This window comes from Rhipicephalus microplus, chromosome 9 (assembly GCF_043290135.1).
Source record: "Rhipicephalus microplus isolate Deutch F79 chromosome 9, USDA_Rmic, whole genome shotgun sequence".
Taxonomy (NCBI): domain Eukaryota; kingdom Metazoa; phylum Arthropoda; class Arachnida; order Ixodida; family Ixodidae; genus Rhipicephalus; species Rhipicephalus microplus.
The window spans coordinates 19866595-19887075 of NC_134708.1; the positions used below are offsets into that span (position 1 = coordinate 19866595).

The following is a 20481-nucleotide window of genomic DNA, read 5'->3' on the forward strand; positions in this document are numbered from 1 at the left end:
TCCCATGTTCCGCCAGTCAACTCGGTCCTGGGCTTGGCGCTGCCACTTCATACCCGCAAGCATTCTCCTTTTATTAGCTTGTGCCAATTAGGTTAGAAAGGAAGCTCTCAAATGCCCAATGAATGACGCATCGCAACCTACCTCATCACTGCCATGGTCATCGACAGGAAAGTCCGTGTGACGTTCGAGCGGTAGTAGCCCAGGAGGTGCGCGGACGTCTCCTGCAGCGAACGAGTTTGTCGCGTTACATCCGTTAAGAAGTATGCACGATTTCACGCATAACAGATGGGCACCACTAACTTGAGCTGTCATAGGGCCCCCCAAACAACCGCTTGAAACACGTACGGGAGCGTTATTCTATACCGGCGTTTCCCGTCTTTGCCACACAATGCGTGACGCTCGCTATTTGTTGTCGTGATGTCAGGATGAATTAAGCTCCCGATTGGTCGATACAGGATAGCTGTCTCTTGTGTCGTATCAGTTATAGCTGTCTTGCCATGCAGTCTCGTGTTCGTTTGGCCTGGTATCGAAACTATCGCGCGTGATAAACTTATTTCACTTCGTTTGCTGCATTTTCACCACGCAAGCGGTGATAGCATAGCCGACAAGTGCGAAATCCCTACAAGCTCAGCGTGTAGTACTGAGATTGTACGTGTTTTGTGAAAAAATAAGGGGCGAGAAGGCGTGTAGCTCTTGTACAGGGCCTCCTATATATATATATATATATATATATATATATATATATATATATATATATATATATATATATATATATATATAAAACGAAAGCGCTTTAGAGGTGCTCCTAAATCTGGTACTTAAACATAATAACTTTGAATTCGACCAAAACCATTATCTGCAAGTAAACGGAACTGCCATGGGAACCAAAATGGCCCCAAATTACGCAAATATTTTCATGGCCTCTTTAGATATTCCTTTCCTCGAAAATTCTCCATTCAAACCTATATTTTACCGACGCTTCCTCGATGATATATTCTTCGTGTGGGCCGATAGTGAACATAATCTTTCCAAATTCATTTTCGGTTTCAACTCCGTGCATCCTTCGATAACATTCACGCACACGTATTCGCAGAGGAGTGTTCACTTTCTGGATGTCACTGTATCACTCAGTGGCACCACCATATCTACTTCCCTGTATAAAAAACCAACAGACCGCCAACAGTATCTGCATTTCCATAGCAGTCACCCCCATCACTGCAAAACAGGTGTTCCTTACTCTCAAGCCCACAGATACAGAAGAATTTGCTCTGAAATCACGCAATTTGACACCCACGCACAGGAATTGAGAACAGCCTTCTTGCGTCAAAAGTACCCCGAAAAAATAATTGACAATGCAATTGAACGCGCTCGCTCTTTGGACCGAGAATCAACAATGGGAGAAAAAGGTGGGAATAAAGATGATATAACTTCAGGGGCAAATTTAATCCTCACATACTGCGCCGCCGCCCCTCGGGTGAATTCTATACTAAACCGCCCCTTCAACATACTTAAACAGAGTAGTCGCCTCTCTGCCATTTTTCAGACTCCGCCCAAGGTGGTTTACCGAAGAAATAAAAACCTGAGAGACTTACTGGTCAGGGCGAAAACACACAAATCCGACCACCATCAGGGCTGTAGACCGTGCGGGAAACCTCGCTGCAGGATGTGCACACACATGGTGACCACAGATACGGCCGAAGCCTCCTGTTCAGACTATGTGTACAAAATTAAAGACGACCTTAACTGTGACTCAGTCAATGTGGTATACAAAATTCGCTGTGAGGTGTGCAAACAGGAATATATTGGACACACGGAAACCGCGTTCCGTTTGCGTTTCAACACCCACAGGGCACACGTAAAGGGCCTCCCCAATTTGCCGTTCTCCAAACATATCAATCTTCCTGGTCACTCTTTCGAACGCGTAAGTGTCATACTCCTACAATCCGGCTTCCAGAACACATGGGAGCGCGAACAGCGGGAGTCATACTTTATAAAGAAATTCAGATCACTTACCCACGGAATCAACGAGAGCCCTGGGCGACTGACGTGTCTCCGCGACGTTTCGTGAAACACAGAAATTGAATTACTCAATTATTTATTTATACATACGTGAAGTCGCACACGCAAGTTGGTCAATATAGCGAAACTAAACGAATTCGATGCTACGTGAACCAAACGGATTGTGTTAGTATTATTAGACTTTATTTTCCTTTCTGAGTACTTTTTAGTATTATTTATTTTTATATATTTTCATCCTTTACAAGAATACCCATTTATTTATTTTCAGTATGACTGGTTGTACATTTTTCTGCAAGAGAGGGCAGGTGGAGGGAGGGGGAGAGGGCACATTAGCTTTCCAACGTGGCCATTATATTCCGAAAGCTGGAGCGGGTCGTATGCTTCTTGTGTGTGTGTGTGTGTGTGTGTGTGGCCCGATGCCACGGGCCAGCCGCCGAACCACGTGAACTTAAACTCGATCCATGTGTGGGATGCGAGTAAGCGGCAACATGTTCCACATTTTTCCGTTTTTCTTGGTCGCCTCCGCTGGCGGCGCGTCTTACCTATACCAAGTAACAATGCCAGAATTACCCGCTCGTTTCCGGCGGCTCTCCGTCGCTCCTTTCTAGTTCCTCTCCTTCTTCTGCTTCTTGTTGTCTGTTGCTACCTCGTTCGCCCGCTTGTCTTTTTCTCTCTCTTTTTTTTTTTTGGAGGGTCTTTAAACTGTGAGGGTGACCCTCTGCTACGGGAACTTGTATCATTTCACTTACATCCTCCGAAGAAGGCTGGTCTACCATCCGAAACTGTTAGGATTAAATAAATATTTTATTGTTTTGTTTCCTATACTGCACTATTCTCGAAGTTTATAACTTTTATTACGGTAGCCGGAAGAAACTCTGATCATCTATTTCATATATATATATATATATATATATATATATATATATATATATATATATATATATATATATATATATATATATATATATATATATATATATATATATATATATATATATATATATATATATATATATATATATATAAGGGAAAGAAGTGTATACCTAAGGGCTCGTTTTTCCGTGTTTTTAACACAATAATAATGAGATATAACAGACAGTAATGCCAAGGAATGTACAGGGGAAGTTATTAACATTAATGGAATGTAAATAAGAAGAAAGAAAAGTGGATGAAAAAATTACCAACTGTAAGCAGGAATCGAACCTACGACCTTCGAAGAGCATCGAACGCGTAATTCGAAGGTCGTAGGTTCGATTCCTGCTTACAGTTGGTAATTTTTTCATCCACTTTTCTTTCTTCTTATTTACATTCCATTAATGTTAATAACTTCCCCTGTACATTCCTTGGCATTACTGTCTGTTATATCTCATTATTATTGTATATATATATATATATATATATATATATATATATATATATTCGGTGCCTTGGCGAACGCTCTCGAAGTCGTCGAGTGCGCGCTCCGCTTTCGCCCACCGCTGCCGCATGGAGGCGCTGCATGAGTAGACTACGTAGAGTCCCCCGATATCCGCTCCTACGATCGGGCGCGCGCATCGAGGCACCCTAAGACTACGCATATGCTCCCTACGAGAGCAGACTAGCGCAGGGGTCCGCCATATTAGGGAGTTTTAGTGCTGGGTACGCATTCTCTGGGGGCCTTGCGGGCTTGGGAGCGTGCGGCGTTGCGTGCCCAACCCATACCCAACCGGAATGTTTTTTAGTTGGCGCCACGGTGGCACGCACGCAAACGCAAGCTGCACGAAGTTCACACGCGCTCGCAGAGCCGTAGCGTCTCTTCGCGTATTATTCAAGTCTTTTTATGATTTAAAATGTTAAATTAAACATACATAGTGATCAGGACACTTTTTTATTATGTACAGTTATCTAGAATACAGAAAAAATGAAAAATACAAGGTTAATGTAACGACAGTGTCGACATCTTGTGACACTTCGTGCAACCGCAGTCATGAACATGTTAGCTTACGCGTAATGTTTTTGAGGTGGAAATGAATAAAAAGGTTACCCATTTGTAATAGTGTCGCTGCGCAGTTTTTGCACCAGATGTACAATGCACAATTTTTCTGCAATAACAAAGTTGTGGTTGTTTGTTTCACTATGGCCGCGCTAGATGGCGCCACCTATTCAGTTGGTGGGCTGGCATATGTTTGGGCTGGCGTATGTTTTTTTTTTAGTTTCTATGTTCCAGGCCATTCTAGCTTTGGAAATCTGGCTGAAACCGTGTGATCGCTATAAGTGCTCGCACTTTGGCTTATTTTAACTCGACGGCTAGAGTATACGCAGTACGGATACCGTGAGTTCTTGCGAAGGCGGACCGCGCGGACGCATGGCCCTATCGCCCCAGCGACCTTGCGACGCATGTTTGGGGTTTCGCGCATGCGCCATACCGCCGCCCCAACGTCCTGCGTACGCAAGCCGCTTGGGTACCCAGCACTAAAACTCCCTATTGCCTGGTTAGCAACAATACTTACGCAGCGAAGCCACACTTTGTTTTTGCGGGCGACTTGTCACTGATCGACACAGCGTGTCGCTGATCGCCAGTCAACGTGCATGGCGTGTCAACGACCGGCGAAGAAGCAATGCCTGCTTTCGTAACTGTGCCACGGGAGTCCAAAAGCATTTTGTTTAGTCTGTCACTGCCACATGATCAAGTGGCGCGAGCTATGGAAGACAAGCAACAACTCGCAAAATATAGGTCCTCCCATATCCAAGAAACACCCCACTAAGCCTACAGCACTGACTATTTCTGTATGTTTTTTTTCAAAAATGGTGCTGAATTCACGCAAATACTTTGCTGACGAAGCTTAAGGAGATGAACCTAAAACAAATAATAGCACTAGTTCGTAGCTAATCAGCTGCAGAGTGCACGACGGTCACTTGGTGGATTCCAGGTGGGTGGCGACCGTTTTCGGCGGTGCGGCCTGTGCACCAGCTTCCCCACACCGCATGGTTGCTAGCAGCGTTGGAAAACAAATGCGCTACTCTATCACCTAAAGGTAGCGTATACAGTGACTCTAAGACACGTAGAGTAGACAGCGGCGATCAGGTTTTCCGAGTATTACAGCGCCGCACATGGCTTCCATCTAGAAAAAAGATTCTCGCGCTTTTTTCCTACGCCTGACCAATCTTCCTTTCACGTGCAGTGACGCAATGTCACTGATCGGTGACTTAACGTAGCACGCAGCTCGTCAATTGGTCTAAGCCAATCACGAAAATGGGCTACGCCTTCCCTTCCCTGTGAGGGAGAAGGGAGGCGAGGCCGCACGACAGTTTGAAGCCAGCTGAAACCAATGTTCTAACCCATGTGACTTTCTCAATATAGCATGTATTCGAAAAATTCTGGCGGCAGCATGTTCACAAAGCAAAAGTTCAAATATTTCTCTTTATAACGATTTTTTGACCTCGGGATTGTTTCCTGGCCCTTTGAACCGCGCGACAAAACGTTTATTTTTCTCGTATTTGACTGATTCGAGATTTTTTTTTTTTTGCCGCGACCGATTCATGGCGCAGTAACTGACAGTGTTCCTTACATTTCACCAGTCTATCCCAGCCTACTCCGAAAGCTTTCTTCACCTAACGTGATTTAGCACATGCCTCCAGGATTGTACGCACCTCATCTAGTTTTTGCACGGCTTCCACGACTCAGCCCACCTTCGACCAAGCTTCAACGTCATGTGAAAGCGTCATCACCTGACGTTACTTCCCAGTAACGTCGTGACGATGCCGTAATTACGTGACAAAGTTTGGTGGTTTGACGTCACTATGGCGTTATCACGTGACGCTGATTTCCTGCATGACCCATGGCCGACGTCGACAGTTAATCGTGGGGCATGCCTGAAGCTTTCGATAAACTGCCATACTGAGGCCAACTGACGATTACTTGTAAAGGAAGTTCATGAACCCTGTAAGCCAGTAATTTGAAACACGTGGCCCGCGAGCTGGCACGCTTATATACGGCCCGCGGCCCGTACATGACTACAGTCTTCGACCAATATTTTTCAAAATTTTATTGATATGTATGTTCGTGACCTAGACAGGCATGACTTGCCTAAAGCATCGCTTCCTTCACGCAACGCATGCAGTCAGCCTGTGTAGAACATAACCGCGAAACAACAGCCATATTTCAGAATCCAGATGTTAGTCCTTTTGCAGATCATTATGAACATATTGGGATCCTGCATCCCTATCTCATTCAGAAATCACCTGCATATGAAACTTGTGAAAGGTTTTTTCTGAAATGGCAATTTACAGCCCCCCCCCCTTTCCCTTTTTTAATCTTTTTCACTGCCCCGGCCCTCGCGGGACAAAATTGTGTGCCTGGGGCCCGCTGCAGCTGAGGTGAGACCCCTTCTTCAAGTTTGAGAAGAGCATGCTCACCAGGTCGGGCGTGGTGGGCTCGCTGGTGTCGTCTTGGGCGGCTGCCCGCATCCAGAGCGAAGGTGGTTGCGTGAGGCACGACTGCGAGTTCCGCAGCGACGTGACGTCCCACAGGTGGGTGATGAGCACCAGGGTGTCCACCCTGCGGCGACGCACGCGCAGTGACCCGTCTGAAAACACCGTCGTCCAGCCACGCCTGACTTGTCGAGATATTACAGCTGTCGAAATGGTAAGCTCGAGGACGAAGGTTCGAGTCCCAAAGGCTATGGCGGACGGGGCTCGGTGGGTGTGAAATGCAATAAAAACATTCGCGCTCTCAATTTAGATGCAGCGTAAAACAAAAGCCACAGGTGACCACTAATAACCCGGAATGAACCACTATACTGCTGTGTGCCTGTTAATCATGCAACATTATCAGGGGGTTTTACGGTAAAACCACGATACGGTTACGAGGCATGCCTCAGTGGAAGGCTCCGGAAATTTCGACATCCCCGGGTTCTTTAACGTGCACCGATATCGCACGGTACATGGGCCTCTATCGTTCCGCCTCCATCAAAATGCGACCGCCGAGGCCCAAATCAAACCTGCCACCTTCGGATCAGCAGCCGAGCACCGGCCGCTGCACCACCGAGGTAAACCACCATCATATCGGGGTCAGCGCGACACGAAAATATCATTTTACGATATTATGAAACGTCACCACACCTAAATAGAGGCGTGTATACGTAAAGAAAATTTACAAGGTGGATGGAAATCTGTTTGACACTTTTGTTGTGTGGCAGAGGGGCTTCGCCTCACTGTAACGACGTGTGAGCAGCCAGCATCAGTCCTGCACTGATCCCCAGTACCTTAATAACGTTCTTCATACCATGCTTTTGTTGTGTGTTTACATTATCCTGTAGTCTAGCTGGCGGCATTATAGGTTTTGGTGTATGCAATGTTTGCGCTTGCCTGATATGAAGGCAAGACCAATCTGACTAGCCGGGTGCACTTGCCTGAGCGGCTCGATCTGTGACCTGAGCATCTCGGCGAGTGTCCGTTGTCGGACGCTGTCCAGGCGGAGCGACGGGTAGTGCGCCTGCAGCACAATGCCCAAAAACAGGTTGCCCCTGGTGGGAAGTCGGTCCATGCTCTTCGACATGCCCTGCACCACGAATAACGCGCGTGAAACTTGCATATAACAAGGAGTTCTAGCGTGACGCACTTAGCTAATAGATCACTGGCATTGACGTCAATGAAACATCCAAGCTGGAGCACAAGCATGCATGTAGAGTGCACACTTTGTGATGTGACTCTAGTGTTATCAGTCCATGGCAGGCCGGTTCTCTCGGCGTTCACGCATGGAGGTCCAATAACGCTACGTCGACATCCCACTGAAACAAGGTAATCGCGGCTTGATTATTGTGCCTTGACGTCATTCAAGCCGCCATGTCGGAGCCACGTCGTGCGTCCTTCATGTCACGTGCAAACCACCAAGAGGGAGCTAAAACAGCAGGCATGCCTTGGTTGTGGTTGCTTCACCATGCCTTGAGGGCAGGCAAGCCGAGTCCCCGCAACCGATGAAGACGGTGAACACCCCCCAGTATGTATGAAGAACGTAGGTTCGTCTAATTTACAGCAGCGGCCACGTCTGTGTAGAGCACGCGAACAGCCGGTTATTGCTCTGTGGGGCGAAACCTTGGGGCAGTATCAGGCTCTGACGTGGACAGCCTGACAACTAGGCCGTGCATGCTCCTGATACACCAGTTCAGAGCCCAAAACTGCCTGAAGGTTTCGGCCCGCAGAGCAAAAACCGGCTGCTCGAGCACTCTGCACAGAAGTGGTCGCTGCTATACGCCCACACTATACAGGGTAATGTCTGTATGCTCGCTTGCTTTCGACTGTCTTGTGACACTAGATCGTTTATTTTATATTGTAGATACTGCAGTCCATAGACCAATCAGGGAGGGCGAAAAAAAGGGAACCCAGTGAAAATAGACTTAACAGGTTATACAGCAAGTTTTCTAACTATCTGGCGCTACAACTGAAAAACAAGTATGATACCGAGTAGGGCAAACTAAATATACAATACTAAAAAAAAGGTGCACTGATTTCTGGAAACAGTCTGAAGCACAAAAGTAAAGCAGCACAATTGAAATCACGAGGTGACGTTATCTTAACAATGCTTCTAAGCGAAATTATGCATATATTTTTCGAAGCCAGGAGTGCCATGTTCAGGAAAAGTATATGTAGGCAATTTATTCCATTCACTAATGGTTCGCGGAAAGAGGGAAGGTTTGAAAAGGTTAGTACGTGCAATGTGTGGTGTCAGATCATGGTTGTGGCTATGTCTGTCTTGCCTGGAAGAAGATGGAGAGAGGTATTCACGAGTATCGATATTAAACTGCCGATTTCGAAGCAGAAAAAGGAACTTGAGTCTGGCGATAGCTCTACGCTGTTTCAAGAGTTGAATATTGTTAGTAGCCGTAAGTGATGAAGGTGAATCAAGATTGATATAGGCATTACAGATGAATCTTACCGCACTCCTCTGGACCATTTCAAGTTTGTGAATGTCTTTTTTTTTAAATATGGGTCCCAGGCTCCCTATGCGTATACTCGAGACGTGGTCGAATAAATGTACTGGGTGCAAGAAGTTTGATCTGAGATGCCCTTGAATGATACGAGTTGCCCTTGTACGAACGTTCTCGCATTAGCAACACATGGTTGAAAATATACAAGGTGACCACAGGTTATTCCGACTCACCGATATCCAGTTGGTAACGGGCATGCCGGGCCTCAGCCCCACGTGCGTCACCGTGGCGCCGAGCACGCCGAAGGAGTCGACGGTGTACTCGTCCGTCAAGCGCTGCATCATGCCGCTGAACGCTGGCCGGTACTCGGCGTGCGACTCCACGTACGACGGCGCCAGACTCACGCCGAAGCGAACTCCGCCCCGATACTCGTTCTCCAGCGCCATCTGCACGTACGACCACGATCTATCGATTGTCTGACTCATTGATTGATTGGTTGATCGAATTCTCGGGTGCATGACTGACTTGACTATTAGCTGATTGCTTGGCTCACTGTTTGGGGTCTCGAATTGAAGAGCGAGCGCTACGCCCTCGGAGTGAAAGGACACAGTTGACATGGTCGGTACAAACCAAACGATACACACATTTACTTAACTACTCTTGAACGACAATATCGTTTGCCGAAATATTGTACATCAATTGTAATGAACACGCTAGGACATCCGTACACAATATGACCATACACTCCATGACAAACACAGAATAAGAAGACAAACACACAATAACAGGACAAACCCAATAACACACTCGAGGCGGCGTCGCCAACACTCGACTTTTACCACGAGGGCCACCGACGCGCGGCCCGCGGTGCCACGCGCCGAGGACCCCCTCTAGAGACAACCGTTCGCGGCAACCGCCACGCGCAGAAGAGACTCGCTCAACTCTCGCCCGCCACCAAGGCTTGCCTTCCGCCATGGGTCACCGCCGCGCGCTACCACTCTATCAACCATGATGATGATAGTGGTGCTCAACGCGAACACAACGCCATCTGCCGCCCGGTGGTTGTAACCCGCAATGCGGCTTTTGGGCGAGACACGTGCGCCACGCAGCGCAAACAACTTTACAGGGGAGTTTCGGTACACTCACAACTGACATAGTGACTTATCAATTTATTGAGTGAGTGACCGACTACGGGAGGAATCGATTGGCTGTCTTATCCATTGAACAATTGGCCAATTGATTTATTTAAAAGTTGATTGATCAAATAGTTTGTGGACTGAATTGACTGAATAGTTTGCGGACTTTATTGACTGAATGATTGACTTTTTTATTTGACCGAAAAGATTATTGGATGCCTAACTTACTTATTGACTAGTCAAACAATCGATTGATTGACTGATTGATTTGTTTGTTTGAGGTAGCTTATGAGAGCTAAGGTATCACGTTGCTGTGGCCGTGGGCCGCATTTCGATTGGGACAAAAAAAAATTCAAGGACAGCCGTGCGATTAGATTGAAGTGTTCGATAAAGAACCTGAGGAGGCTAAAAATTAATCTAGAGTCGCCGCTACGGCATGTGTCGCCCAGTCACCGTTCAATATAACGCGAATGTAGATAACGATAGAAAGACCAACGAGAAGTTGGGGTTCGACATGAGATAAACCCTCATCCATATCAAGGACATGTGTCATAAGAATTATTGATTGAGTTTAACGCCCCAAAACTCCAATACGATTATCAGAGACGCCTTATGTGGAGGGTTTCACAAACTTCGACCACCTGGGGTTCTCGACATTTCTGCCTCCATCGAAAATGAGACCTACGCGGCAGGGATTCGGTCCTGCAGCAGTCAAACACTGGACCACCGTAACGGGTCGTCCACATCTGCCTGTATTGTACCTAAATACAAGATACATTGTAGCAAACAATAATATGGAGTTTCTGTTGTAATAAAACGCCGCAAGTACACCGTATATCGCTGTGAATACGGTTAAAAGGAAGAAATAGCAAGCTTTTCTGTCCGAAAACTAACGAAATCTGTTTTTCGGGAACGTGCTAAATATAAGAAACGCGTCGTATGCTTAGAAAATACATTTGGTAATAAACTTGTGCGCATGCATTTACTTTTTTCTGCTTAAACTGCGTTCTTACGTATTGTAAAAACCCGTACAAGGTAGATAGCCTTTTAGGTACATAAGTGCAACCCTAACTTGGCCGTCGCGTCGCCGCAGCGTTAATAAATCATAATGGCAAACGAATTGGCATAGTTGATAACGGGACGGCTATATGCTCTCCCATAGTACCAAGTACTCAAAATCGTTAACCACTTTTTCTAAACACACGTCCTTGGTTGTAGCAAGGGACATGCACGCGCGTACAAAACTAAGCAAAAGAACGAGCAGGATAAATTCATACCAGAGTGCTTGCAGTATGGTAATATCCCGTCGGGTGAAACCCGGGAAGGAAAATCATTTCGCAAGCTCTCACTTTCTTGAAATTTTAACGCGATACAGCTTACACAAACCTGTCGCGGGTCCGGCTTCGTGCGATGTAATGGAGACACAAAATTTACGCCGGGATGACACCACTGAACAATGTAATCAGGTGCACGGCTGACGTGAACATGATAGCCGCCTCAAAATATGTGCGTCACACTAGGGAAATGATGACGGTGATGATTGAGGTGTCTTTTTCACGCGCTTTGTGTGTGGAACCGCGGTTACTTTGCGGTTGTGTTGTCAAGGGTATGCGCCGAAAAAAAATAAAGAAACATTGCACCCTAGCCAATGGGTCCCTAAGTAACATGATGCATCCTAAGGTGAACGTCACCGAAATTCAGGGGAATTATAGCGAAGCGTCACGAGTCGTAAATCTCACGAGATTGCGACGCACGTCAAGATTGTCGCGGTGACCGTGCGCTTACGCCGCGAAAAAAAAAACGAGTTTCACCCCAAGGGCTAAGCAACGAATGCGATAGCAGTAAAGTTTACTGCTATCGCATTCCTTGCTTAGCCCTTGCGGTGAAACTCATTTGCCACTTTTACTTCGTATAATATACAATTTGTAGACTATACGAAGTAAAAGGGGCAGCTAACTGTTTCGGATCCTATATCTCGTGGCTCTACAAAATGCTGCTGTTAGCGAATGCGGCTGCTCCAGAGGGAAGTACACTTTTCGCTGTCGCTTCGCGTTGAGAGCGCAGTACGTGTGGGTATACGAGCCGACCGCTGACGTCAGTCGAGGTGACACGTGCGCCAGCAATCACAACCACGCCCACAAACTTTAAGTTCCCAGTTGCTGTTAAAACAAGCCCCCCCCCCCCCCCCCCCGCCCTTCGCGATTCCTTCATGCTCGACGGGCGGGTCGTTTCGCCACGTGGAACACGCTAGGGAATGTTATTGCATGCACCCTTGGAAGAGATGGACCAGCTCGTTTGTCCTTTGCTTCAACCGCGTTCATAGCCCCAGCTCTCGCGTGCTTTATCACGTGGGTAGAATATAAAATGCGCTGGTTTACTGTACACACAAAACAGTGCATTGTATGGAAAGCTGAGGCTTTCCATATTAACGCGAGGATTCTATGTTCGTTAGCGATCCTTCTTTGGCCTTATTGGAAGAGGAAGTGATACTATATACTCAAGTAAAAGGGGGGTAGACATGGTAGTTAATGGGACGCAGGAGGTGTGTAATGGTTTTGGTTTATTGCTTTTTTTTGCTTCACTTACGATGCGCATGCGCCGGATTCAGTCGAGCGTCAAGTTTAGATGTTATGCAGTTTCGGTTCAAGCAATAAAGCTTTCAGTTGTGAGTAAGCGTTTGCGGTTGTTCACTTTCTTGTCCCCGTCTTCTTTCACGCGATATTTACGTCGTAATTATTTAGCACCAACATGCTCGCCTCTCTGTTTTGCTTCTTGTTTAACGTTTAACTCCCAATTCCAAGTTGACCGCCTGGTCGGTACGCTAAACATGCACTTAGCCTCATCGCGGTGGTCTAGTGGCTAAGGTACTCGGCTGCTGACCCTCAGGTCGCGGGATCGAATCCCGGCTGCGGCGGCTGCATTTCCGATGCAGGCGGAACTGTTGCAGGCCCGTGTGCTCAGATTTGGGCGCACGTTGAAGAACCCCAGGTGGTCGAAATTTCTGGAGCCCTCCACTACGGCGCCTCTCATAATCATATGGTGGTTTTGGGACGTTAAACTCCTCATATCAATCAATCAAACATGCACTCAAGGGCCTGTACATGCGCTACCCACGCAGCCGCAATGCACGTGTCGGGACAACTGCCGCACTCAGACGGATGGCAAATTAGCGAATCAGCGACGCTCTTTCACCTTCCGCCCGCTTGGCTACGGCAGGAGTCCCTCCACGTGTGTTGCGGCTGTGCGGGTAGCGCATGTACAAGGCGTAAGCCTAAGTATACGGAAGTTTTTGGATTTTATCGCCACCAAAACGCGGCGTCGGAGAGAACACATGCCCTTCACCTTGGCAGCGCAACCGCAACGCCGTTAACACGGCTGGTGAAGAGAGGCATGGCGAAACTCCTCTAACCCCCCTATTGTAGAACGCCCCTTCACTCAGCGCTCCACCTTCAATTGAAAAAGCCGATGGGAGCGCCATCGCTAGGCAGGGAAAGTCACTGCATATCAGTAGTAATTTGCTGCTATTTTTGAGTAGCACAGCGTCATTTTCAGCCGAGCAGCGGCGCTGTGCGCAACCCTGTCAAGTGAAGGGTGAAAGTCGAGTCGAGGAGCGTTTGTGAATACGGCGGTAAGGCTACGTTCTGATTCTGGACAGATATAGTAGACGGTTAACGTTCAGAGCATCGAGCCCTGTTGTCTTCCAAGTAATCTGCAGACGATGTCTGCGCGACGCAGCGCCATCTCGTGTCGAGCGGAGAAAGCTAAGAAAAACAGAGTTTAACTTCTTTCGCGCGCGAACACACGAAATTTGAACTAAACGGCGCGTATAATACGCCCCCCCCCCCCCAAAAAAAAAAAAAACAGAGAAAGCGTGGTGAACGGTCGTATACCAGCGAGATACGAGCGTTCTGCGGTGCAGCTGCTTTAGACAGCAAATCAGCCTGCATCGTGTTCGATTCCAATACTGTCTTTCCAAAGATGTCTACTTAGCCGGCTACCGCGGAGGAGCGGAACGAGGCTTAAGTTGCTGTCCGATTGGCTTTTTATTTAGTCATATAGCATGAGTACTGGAACATACCCTAAGAGTTAAGCATCACGCGCTCTTTTAGGCTGCATGACGTGCTACCATGGCGACATAAACGGACGCAAATTGTTGCTCCAAGGAAGAGACGTGAGAAGGGTTATTCATTGAGGAAGTTGGTCGGGGGGGGGGGGGGGGGTGACAAGTATCACTCGCCGACCCCCTCAGGCCAAAACCGAAAGAAAACGAAATCCGCGATGAACGCCAAAATAAAACGAAGCGATGACGGGGTCTAATGAAAGCCTGTCAATAGTTGCAGGATTTACGGGAGAGTTCTTTAAACGCAACAGCACGTGTAAAGGCTTTTTCACATGCCGCGATTGCTGTGAAAAAAAAAATCCTGTTCACAACCGCCGATAATGGCGATTTCACGTGGACTGCAAATGCACCGTAATTTTCGCTCTGCGACAAAAGCGGTGATTTCTTGTCCCTGTTCTTTGTGGCAGACACTGCAGAATTTTTCGAACGCAATGTCATGATCGGTGCATTATGATACCATTAAGTCTCTATGAACGGTAACGAATGACCCGCTTGTTTCGTCATTTGAGAACGCCCACCAATCAAAATTCATTTTAAAATGCACAGCATCGGCCATTACCAAAACAAACGGCCGACACAATTTTGACGGCTTGGGCGGCGTGGCCCCATTTCGACGGGTCCCGACCGAAAATCGCTCCCGCCGCTGCGATCAGAGCGAAAATTTTCAACGTATTGGTCGCCGCAGACAACTGCGGCGGGAGCAAACTATACCCCCCCCCCCCCTTTTTTTTTCGCTGCGAGCGAATTCGCAGCCTGAAAATCGCAACTTTTTGTGCCATGTGAAATGGCTTTAACCATAAAAATGTGCATTAAAAATGACGAGAACGGTCCAGTAGAGTATGGAGCATAATTAGAACCTAACCAACACGTAGTTGCAGGGGGTTGGGGGGGGGGGGGTCCCTGCAACTTTCTCTCGTTCACACGCCTATGCATGTAAATATGTGTTTTAGCAACAGGCACAAGTGGCCGACGTCAACGCACATTTATATGCGTCTGCTATGCGTCCACAATATGTGGGGTTAACAAAAACAGCAGACGACAGGTTACTCGAGGCAATAATTGTGGGTCACGTCACCGCACATATTTATTGCCGTCTGCTACAGGTGCGCAGTGCGTCAGGTTACAAGAACAGCAGACGACACGTTACTCGAGGCAACAGTCGTAGTACGTCGAACCGACGCGCCCTCCTGACATGGATGTTCTGACGTATTGCTCGAACAGCTTCCGGTTGTGAAGAAGCACCTGTCCAGCTTCCTCGTTGAACGGATCATCAGTGTTTGGTTCGAGGAGGATGAACTGCAGGGCGGTCACGACCGAACCCAGGGTCATCATGGGACTCCAGTCGCCTCGCAGGATGTCGAGGCACACGTGACCTTTGAGGTCGATGTTCGGGTGGAACACTCGCGTCTCGCACTTCACCTTGGGCGGCTTGTGCGGATAGTTGTCGCCGACTCGAAAGTTGAAGGTGAACCGGCCGTTACGGTAGAAGCCCTCATCGGGACTGATGATCAGCTTGAAGTTCATGAGGTCGTCCGGGTCGGGGAACACCGTATGACAAGTGCTTGGCAGGTTCAGGTCGTTTATGTCCTTTGCGACGCGGGCCAGGGTGGCCGAGGAACGTTCCTTAGCACCCTGACTCGTTCCAGCACGTTCATGTTGCCGCTCTTGCTGTTGCACTTGCTTCTGCTGCTGACGTTGGACCGAATCCATAGGGTTGGCGCTCATTGCGTTGATGGTAATTCAGACGCGCTAAAGTTTTGCGACTAGGCGAAGTCTTTTCGGACGTTTAGGCAGACGCTGGGCTCGATACTTGTCCGACGAGGCTGGTGTGGTCAACCTGCTCGCTTCTTGCACAAGAACGCTGTCCGGTGTTACGTGTAACACACGGCCCAACTTGCACCGCTTAGAATAGAGCTTGCGCAATGCTCACGCTAAAGTGTGGCGAAGAACATATAGGATACAGCGCTGAAAAAAAAAAGAGCGAGTGGTGTAACGCGGAAATTCGGGGAAGTTTTTCTTGTGCCAACTTGGCGAATCTCAGCAAGAAGAAAAACATGTTTCGCGCTATATATTAACGTGATAGCGGGATGTTTCGTCATTCTTCAGATTGTACGATACTGATGCGAAAAAACTATACCCGCTCAGTTGTGACGAATTCGGCCTGTAGATCGTGCACCGGAAACAATTTGTAGCACACGAACCAGAGCCGCCCTTTGTAAAAGAGGGTCTACTGTAATCGAAACCTCGTGGGGACCACGATAACGGTGCACGCCAAAAAATGACTTCATTGCGTCACAGCTGCAGACAAGATTAAGCGTGCGTCCCACGTGCCAATGGATTGATTGATTGATATGTGGGGTTTAACATCCCAAAACCACCATATGATTATGAGAGACGTCGTAGTGGAGGGCTCTGGAAATTTAGACCACCTGGGGTTCTTTAACGTGCACCCAAATCTGACGTGCCAATGGAATCTTCAATACGTGCGCATCGCATAGGAGTGATCAATATATTGGTCTTTATTATGGAGAATTTTACGTCCAAACACCACTACGTGATTACGAAAAACACCCAAGTGCAGGACTCCAGTAATTTTGACCATCCAGCGTTATAAGACCACCAAATAAGACACCGCGGGCGGGATCAAACCGGTGATTTTCGGGTCAGTCGAGCACCCTAGCCACTCATCCACCCAGGCGGACTAGGCTTAATACGAATTCGCCATTAAAGGAGACGGAACGCTGTGGAAAACCTTCGCCCCTCCCCCCACCTCCTTGTTCGGTCGAGTCCAAAAGACATGCTTCACAATGTATGAAAAAAAATGCGAAGATAAAGGGATGACTAAGCTTAGTAGGTGGCCTGTCTTTGGCCCTTGCCTTTCCTGGAGTCAAGAGGGGACGTAAACTGTTCTTGGATTGCAAGGTCAGAGTCCCCTGTTCACCATTATTGTCAGGAACCTGCGTGGCCGCAGCCTTGCCTTTTAAACTATTGCGGGACAGGTATACGACTGATCGAAAGAATGGTACACACTTCATGCCCCCACATTAGGTGATTAGGTAGGGGTACCCTACTTTCTTTTTTTTTTTTTTGCTTGTGTCGAAATCTCGTGAAAGGTGTTACCAAAGAACTGTGTATATATACTTGTGCATCGGGCATGAAAATTTATATAATCATAGTCCCCACTTTCATTCGTAGGTATGTGTTTTCATTCGTGCATTTATAAATACTCATGCATACATACGTTATATGCTTGCTGATCAAAATTCTATTTTGGCTCGCGTATTATTTATTTATTTATATACCTTAAGGGCCTCTAGGGCATTACATAAGGGGGTTTTTATACAGTAATCAGTGACAAAAGCAATTTTTTAACAAACAAAGAAGACAAAAAAAAAACAAAAAAAACATGCGCAGGCTACAAAGTCAGTCAACCAAGATAAGCAAGAAATAGCACAGCAAGGTTTTCACAAGCGAGCACATTGAAAAAGCTGCACGACACGTTATACAGCAATGCCTAAGATTGTCCAACACATTCAAGGAACGCAAATAATGCAGACTGAAAAGATGATTTCTGTGTATGCGTTACAATGCTGGCAGGCAGAGCATTCCACTCGGTTACCGCTAAGACAAGGAGGGAGTATTGATGTTTTTTTTTTTGTGCGAGAAAATATAGGTTCAATTTTATGATCATGGTCAACGCGGGCGGAAATGTACAAAGCAGAGTGAATGAACGTATGGCAGAACGGCGAATCACTGTGGTATAATTTGTGGAAGACAGATAGGCGGAAATATTTCCTGCGCATGGCAAGACAGGGGAGATTTAATTTTTTCTTAATGAATGACACACTTTCATATCGGGAATAACATGACAAAATAAATCGCACGGCTTTGTTTTGGACAGTTTCGAGCGTATCAGTAAGGGTTGCTGTGTGGGGGTGCCATACTACGGAAGCATGTTCTAGGGTTGGATAACAGTATTGTATGCGTGAAGTTTCGTGTCTTTGTTTGCAAGTTTCAGGCGGCGCTTAAGAAGACCAAGTTTCCGTAGCGCTTTCGCGGTAATGTATTCTACGTGGCTAGTCCAGGTTATATAAAAAAATACCTGGATATTTAACAGATGGAACCGTCTGAATTACCAAGTTGTTTATGACATACTCATTGGGCGAAGGATGTGCAACGGATGAAAAGCGTACGTGTTTGGTTTTGTTTACATTTATTTCCATTTGCCATAAATGGCACCATTCTGATAATTTTGTCAAGTCGGACTGCAAGATGTTTACGTCGTTTGGTTCCGTTATTTCCTTATAAATTACGCAATCGTCTGCAAAGAGGCGCAGTGAAGAGTTAATATTGGATCCGATATCATTAATATAGACTAGAAATAACAGAGGGCCTAGTACGGATCCCTGGGGTACCCCGGATTTGACAGGTCTGGGAGTAGAGATAACGTTGCTAAGTTTAACTGACTGCACCCTGTTAGTAAGAAAACCGCTTATCCACTGGGTTGTTTTATCGTCTAGCTGTAGATTACAGATTTTAGTCATCAACCTTTTGTGTTGCACGCGGTCAAATGCTTTAGCAAAATCTATAAAAATTGCGTCAGTGTAGCGGGAGTTATTCAGATAATCATTAAGATCAGTTACCAATTCGAACAGCTGAGCTTTGCACGAGCGGTTATTGCGGAAGCCATGTTGGTTATCTATTAGCAAGTTATTTTTGTTGAAGTGAGATACGATGTGCGTAAACAGAATGCTCGAGTAAGTTTGTCGCGCTTATTCTTTATATGTCTGCAATGATCTGCTGTCATCTGTAAAATGGGGCAGGAGCATTGTCAAGCTGCATTACCCTTTAGACCCGTGTGCTACTCTCTGGCATTTCGGACGGGGCCGTGACAACCGCTATAGCCAGAACGAAAGCCTCCAAGACCAAACGACATTTCTAGATTTTTTTTTCACTAGGGGGAAGGCATACGTGCCGTAGAATCGTGAAATAGGCGGCTTGAGTAGATTCAAGTTCGTTCGCGTAACGCAGACTGCGATAGTGTATTATGATGATAAAGAGATTGAATGGAAGCCATCTGCAGATAAGCGCTTCGTCGTAATTTACGGGTAGCTGTGCAATGGAGAGGGACATCTGTGATGCTAAATATCTCGACCGCCTACGTATGTGAACGCTAGCTGCCGTTAGCCGGTTCTTCTATTCATTTACTGTAATTACATTCCAAAATGACTTTAAATACCACTATGCCGGGGTGTTCTTATCGTTCAAATCGGGATACAATGACGTCTCGAACGGCCTGCCAAATTGTTACGTTCTATGGCCTACGAGATATAAAGTGTTTATCTCCTGCACGAACCAGTCTCAGGGGCCGCGCCTTCACGAATGCGCAGCTACAAGACAGATAAGGCGGTGCTGTTGCATTGCCAACGTGCGTGTCCATGCACTGTATCAGTGCACACCCATTGTCTAAAGGCCAACAAAATTATCTTAATGGCAAGCTGGTGTTTAATTCGTTTGTTCGTGGCATACGCGATTTGTTGAATCGAGCGACCATGGCGCTCTTCGCGTCTATCGCTTCAACGCAAGCGGAGTGGTGGGAATATCCTAGAAGCTGCTTACTGGTCCGACTGCCCAGGTGGAGCTCGCGCGACTACGCATGGTCGATTAAATAACGCAGTGCCTGCTGGTGAGCCCGAGATGGTTGATTGATTGATATGTGGGGTTTAACGTTCAAAAACCACTGAGAGACGCCGTAGTGGAGGGCTCCGGAAATTTCGGCAACCTGGGGTTCTTTAACGTGCACTCAAATCTGAGCGCACGGGCCTATACAACATTTCCGCCTTCATCGGAAATGCAGACGCCACGGCCGGGATTCGATCCCGCGACCTGCGGGTCAGCAGTCGAGTACCTTAGCCACTATAGACCACCGCGGTGGGGTGAGCCCGAGAAGGCTGTGCAAACAAACTTGCGACGACACGGCTCCAGACCACAATGAGCCGAAAAAATGAAGCTTGCCATTCGTTTTACCCGTCATTCCCATGCAGGGTGAAGCTGACTGTGCGGTCATCAACCACCTCTGTCCTGCCACGGCCGGGCAAGACGTTTCTTTTATGTCAAATCCCCCACCGAGTAGAAACGCCCCCCCCCCCCCCCCGCCTATGTGAATGCATGGGGCAGGCTTTGCACCATACCCTCTTCAGTGGCTGTAAGGGGGATGTGGCCACGTTTCGAACACACAACCTTAAGTAGGCTAAACTGAAGCTGTACACGGGACACATGTTAACAAGATTTTGTCGATGCC

General features: G+C 47.2%; 2 protein-coding genes across 2 annotated transcripts in view; both read right to left on the reverse strand.

The window, feature by feature from the left end:
• The window catches only part of LOC142771581 (uncharacterized), a 46990-nt gene that overhangs the window by 3796 nt on the left and 22713 nt on the right, over window positions 1-20481 (reverse strand). Inside the window, exons 10-13 of the mRNA XM_075873263.1 lie at window positions 9158-9370; window positions 7410-7558; window positions 6415-6556; window positions 142-221 (exon numbers count right to left, since the gene is read on the reverse strand). Coding sequence (XP_075729378.1) covers window positions 142-221; window positions 6415-6556; window positions 7410-7558; window positions 9158-9370 — 584 coding nt within the window. The remainder of the gene's footprint in view (window positions 1-141; window positions 222-6414; window positions 6557-7409; window positions 7559-9157; window positions 9371-20481) is intronic.
• LOC119165609 (nedd8-conjugating enzyme UbcE2M) lies at window positions 15224-16216 on the reverse strand. Its single transcript, XM_037417729.2, has one exon. The coding sequence runs from the start codon at window positions 15903-15905 to the stop codon at window positions 15324-15326; it is 582 nt and encodes a 193-aa protein (XP_037273626.1). The 5' UTR covers window positions 15906-16216; the 3' UTR covers window positions 15224-15323.

Bases quoted from the DNA above. Each gene is read 5' to 3' on its own strand.
- LOC119165609 (XM_037417729.2), bottom strand. From the start codon at position 15,905: ATGAGCGCCAACCCTATGGATTCGGTCCAACGTCAGCAGCAGAAGCAA.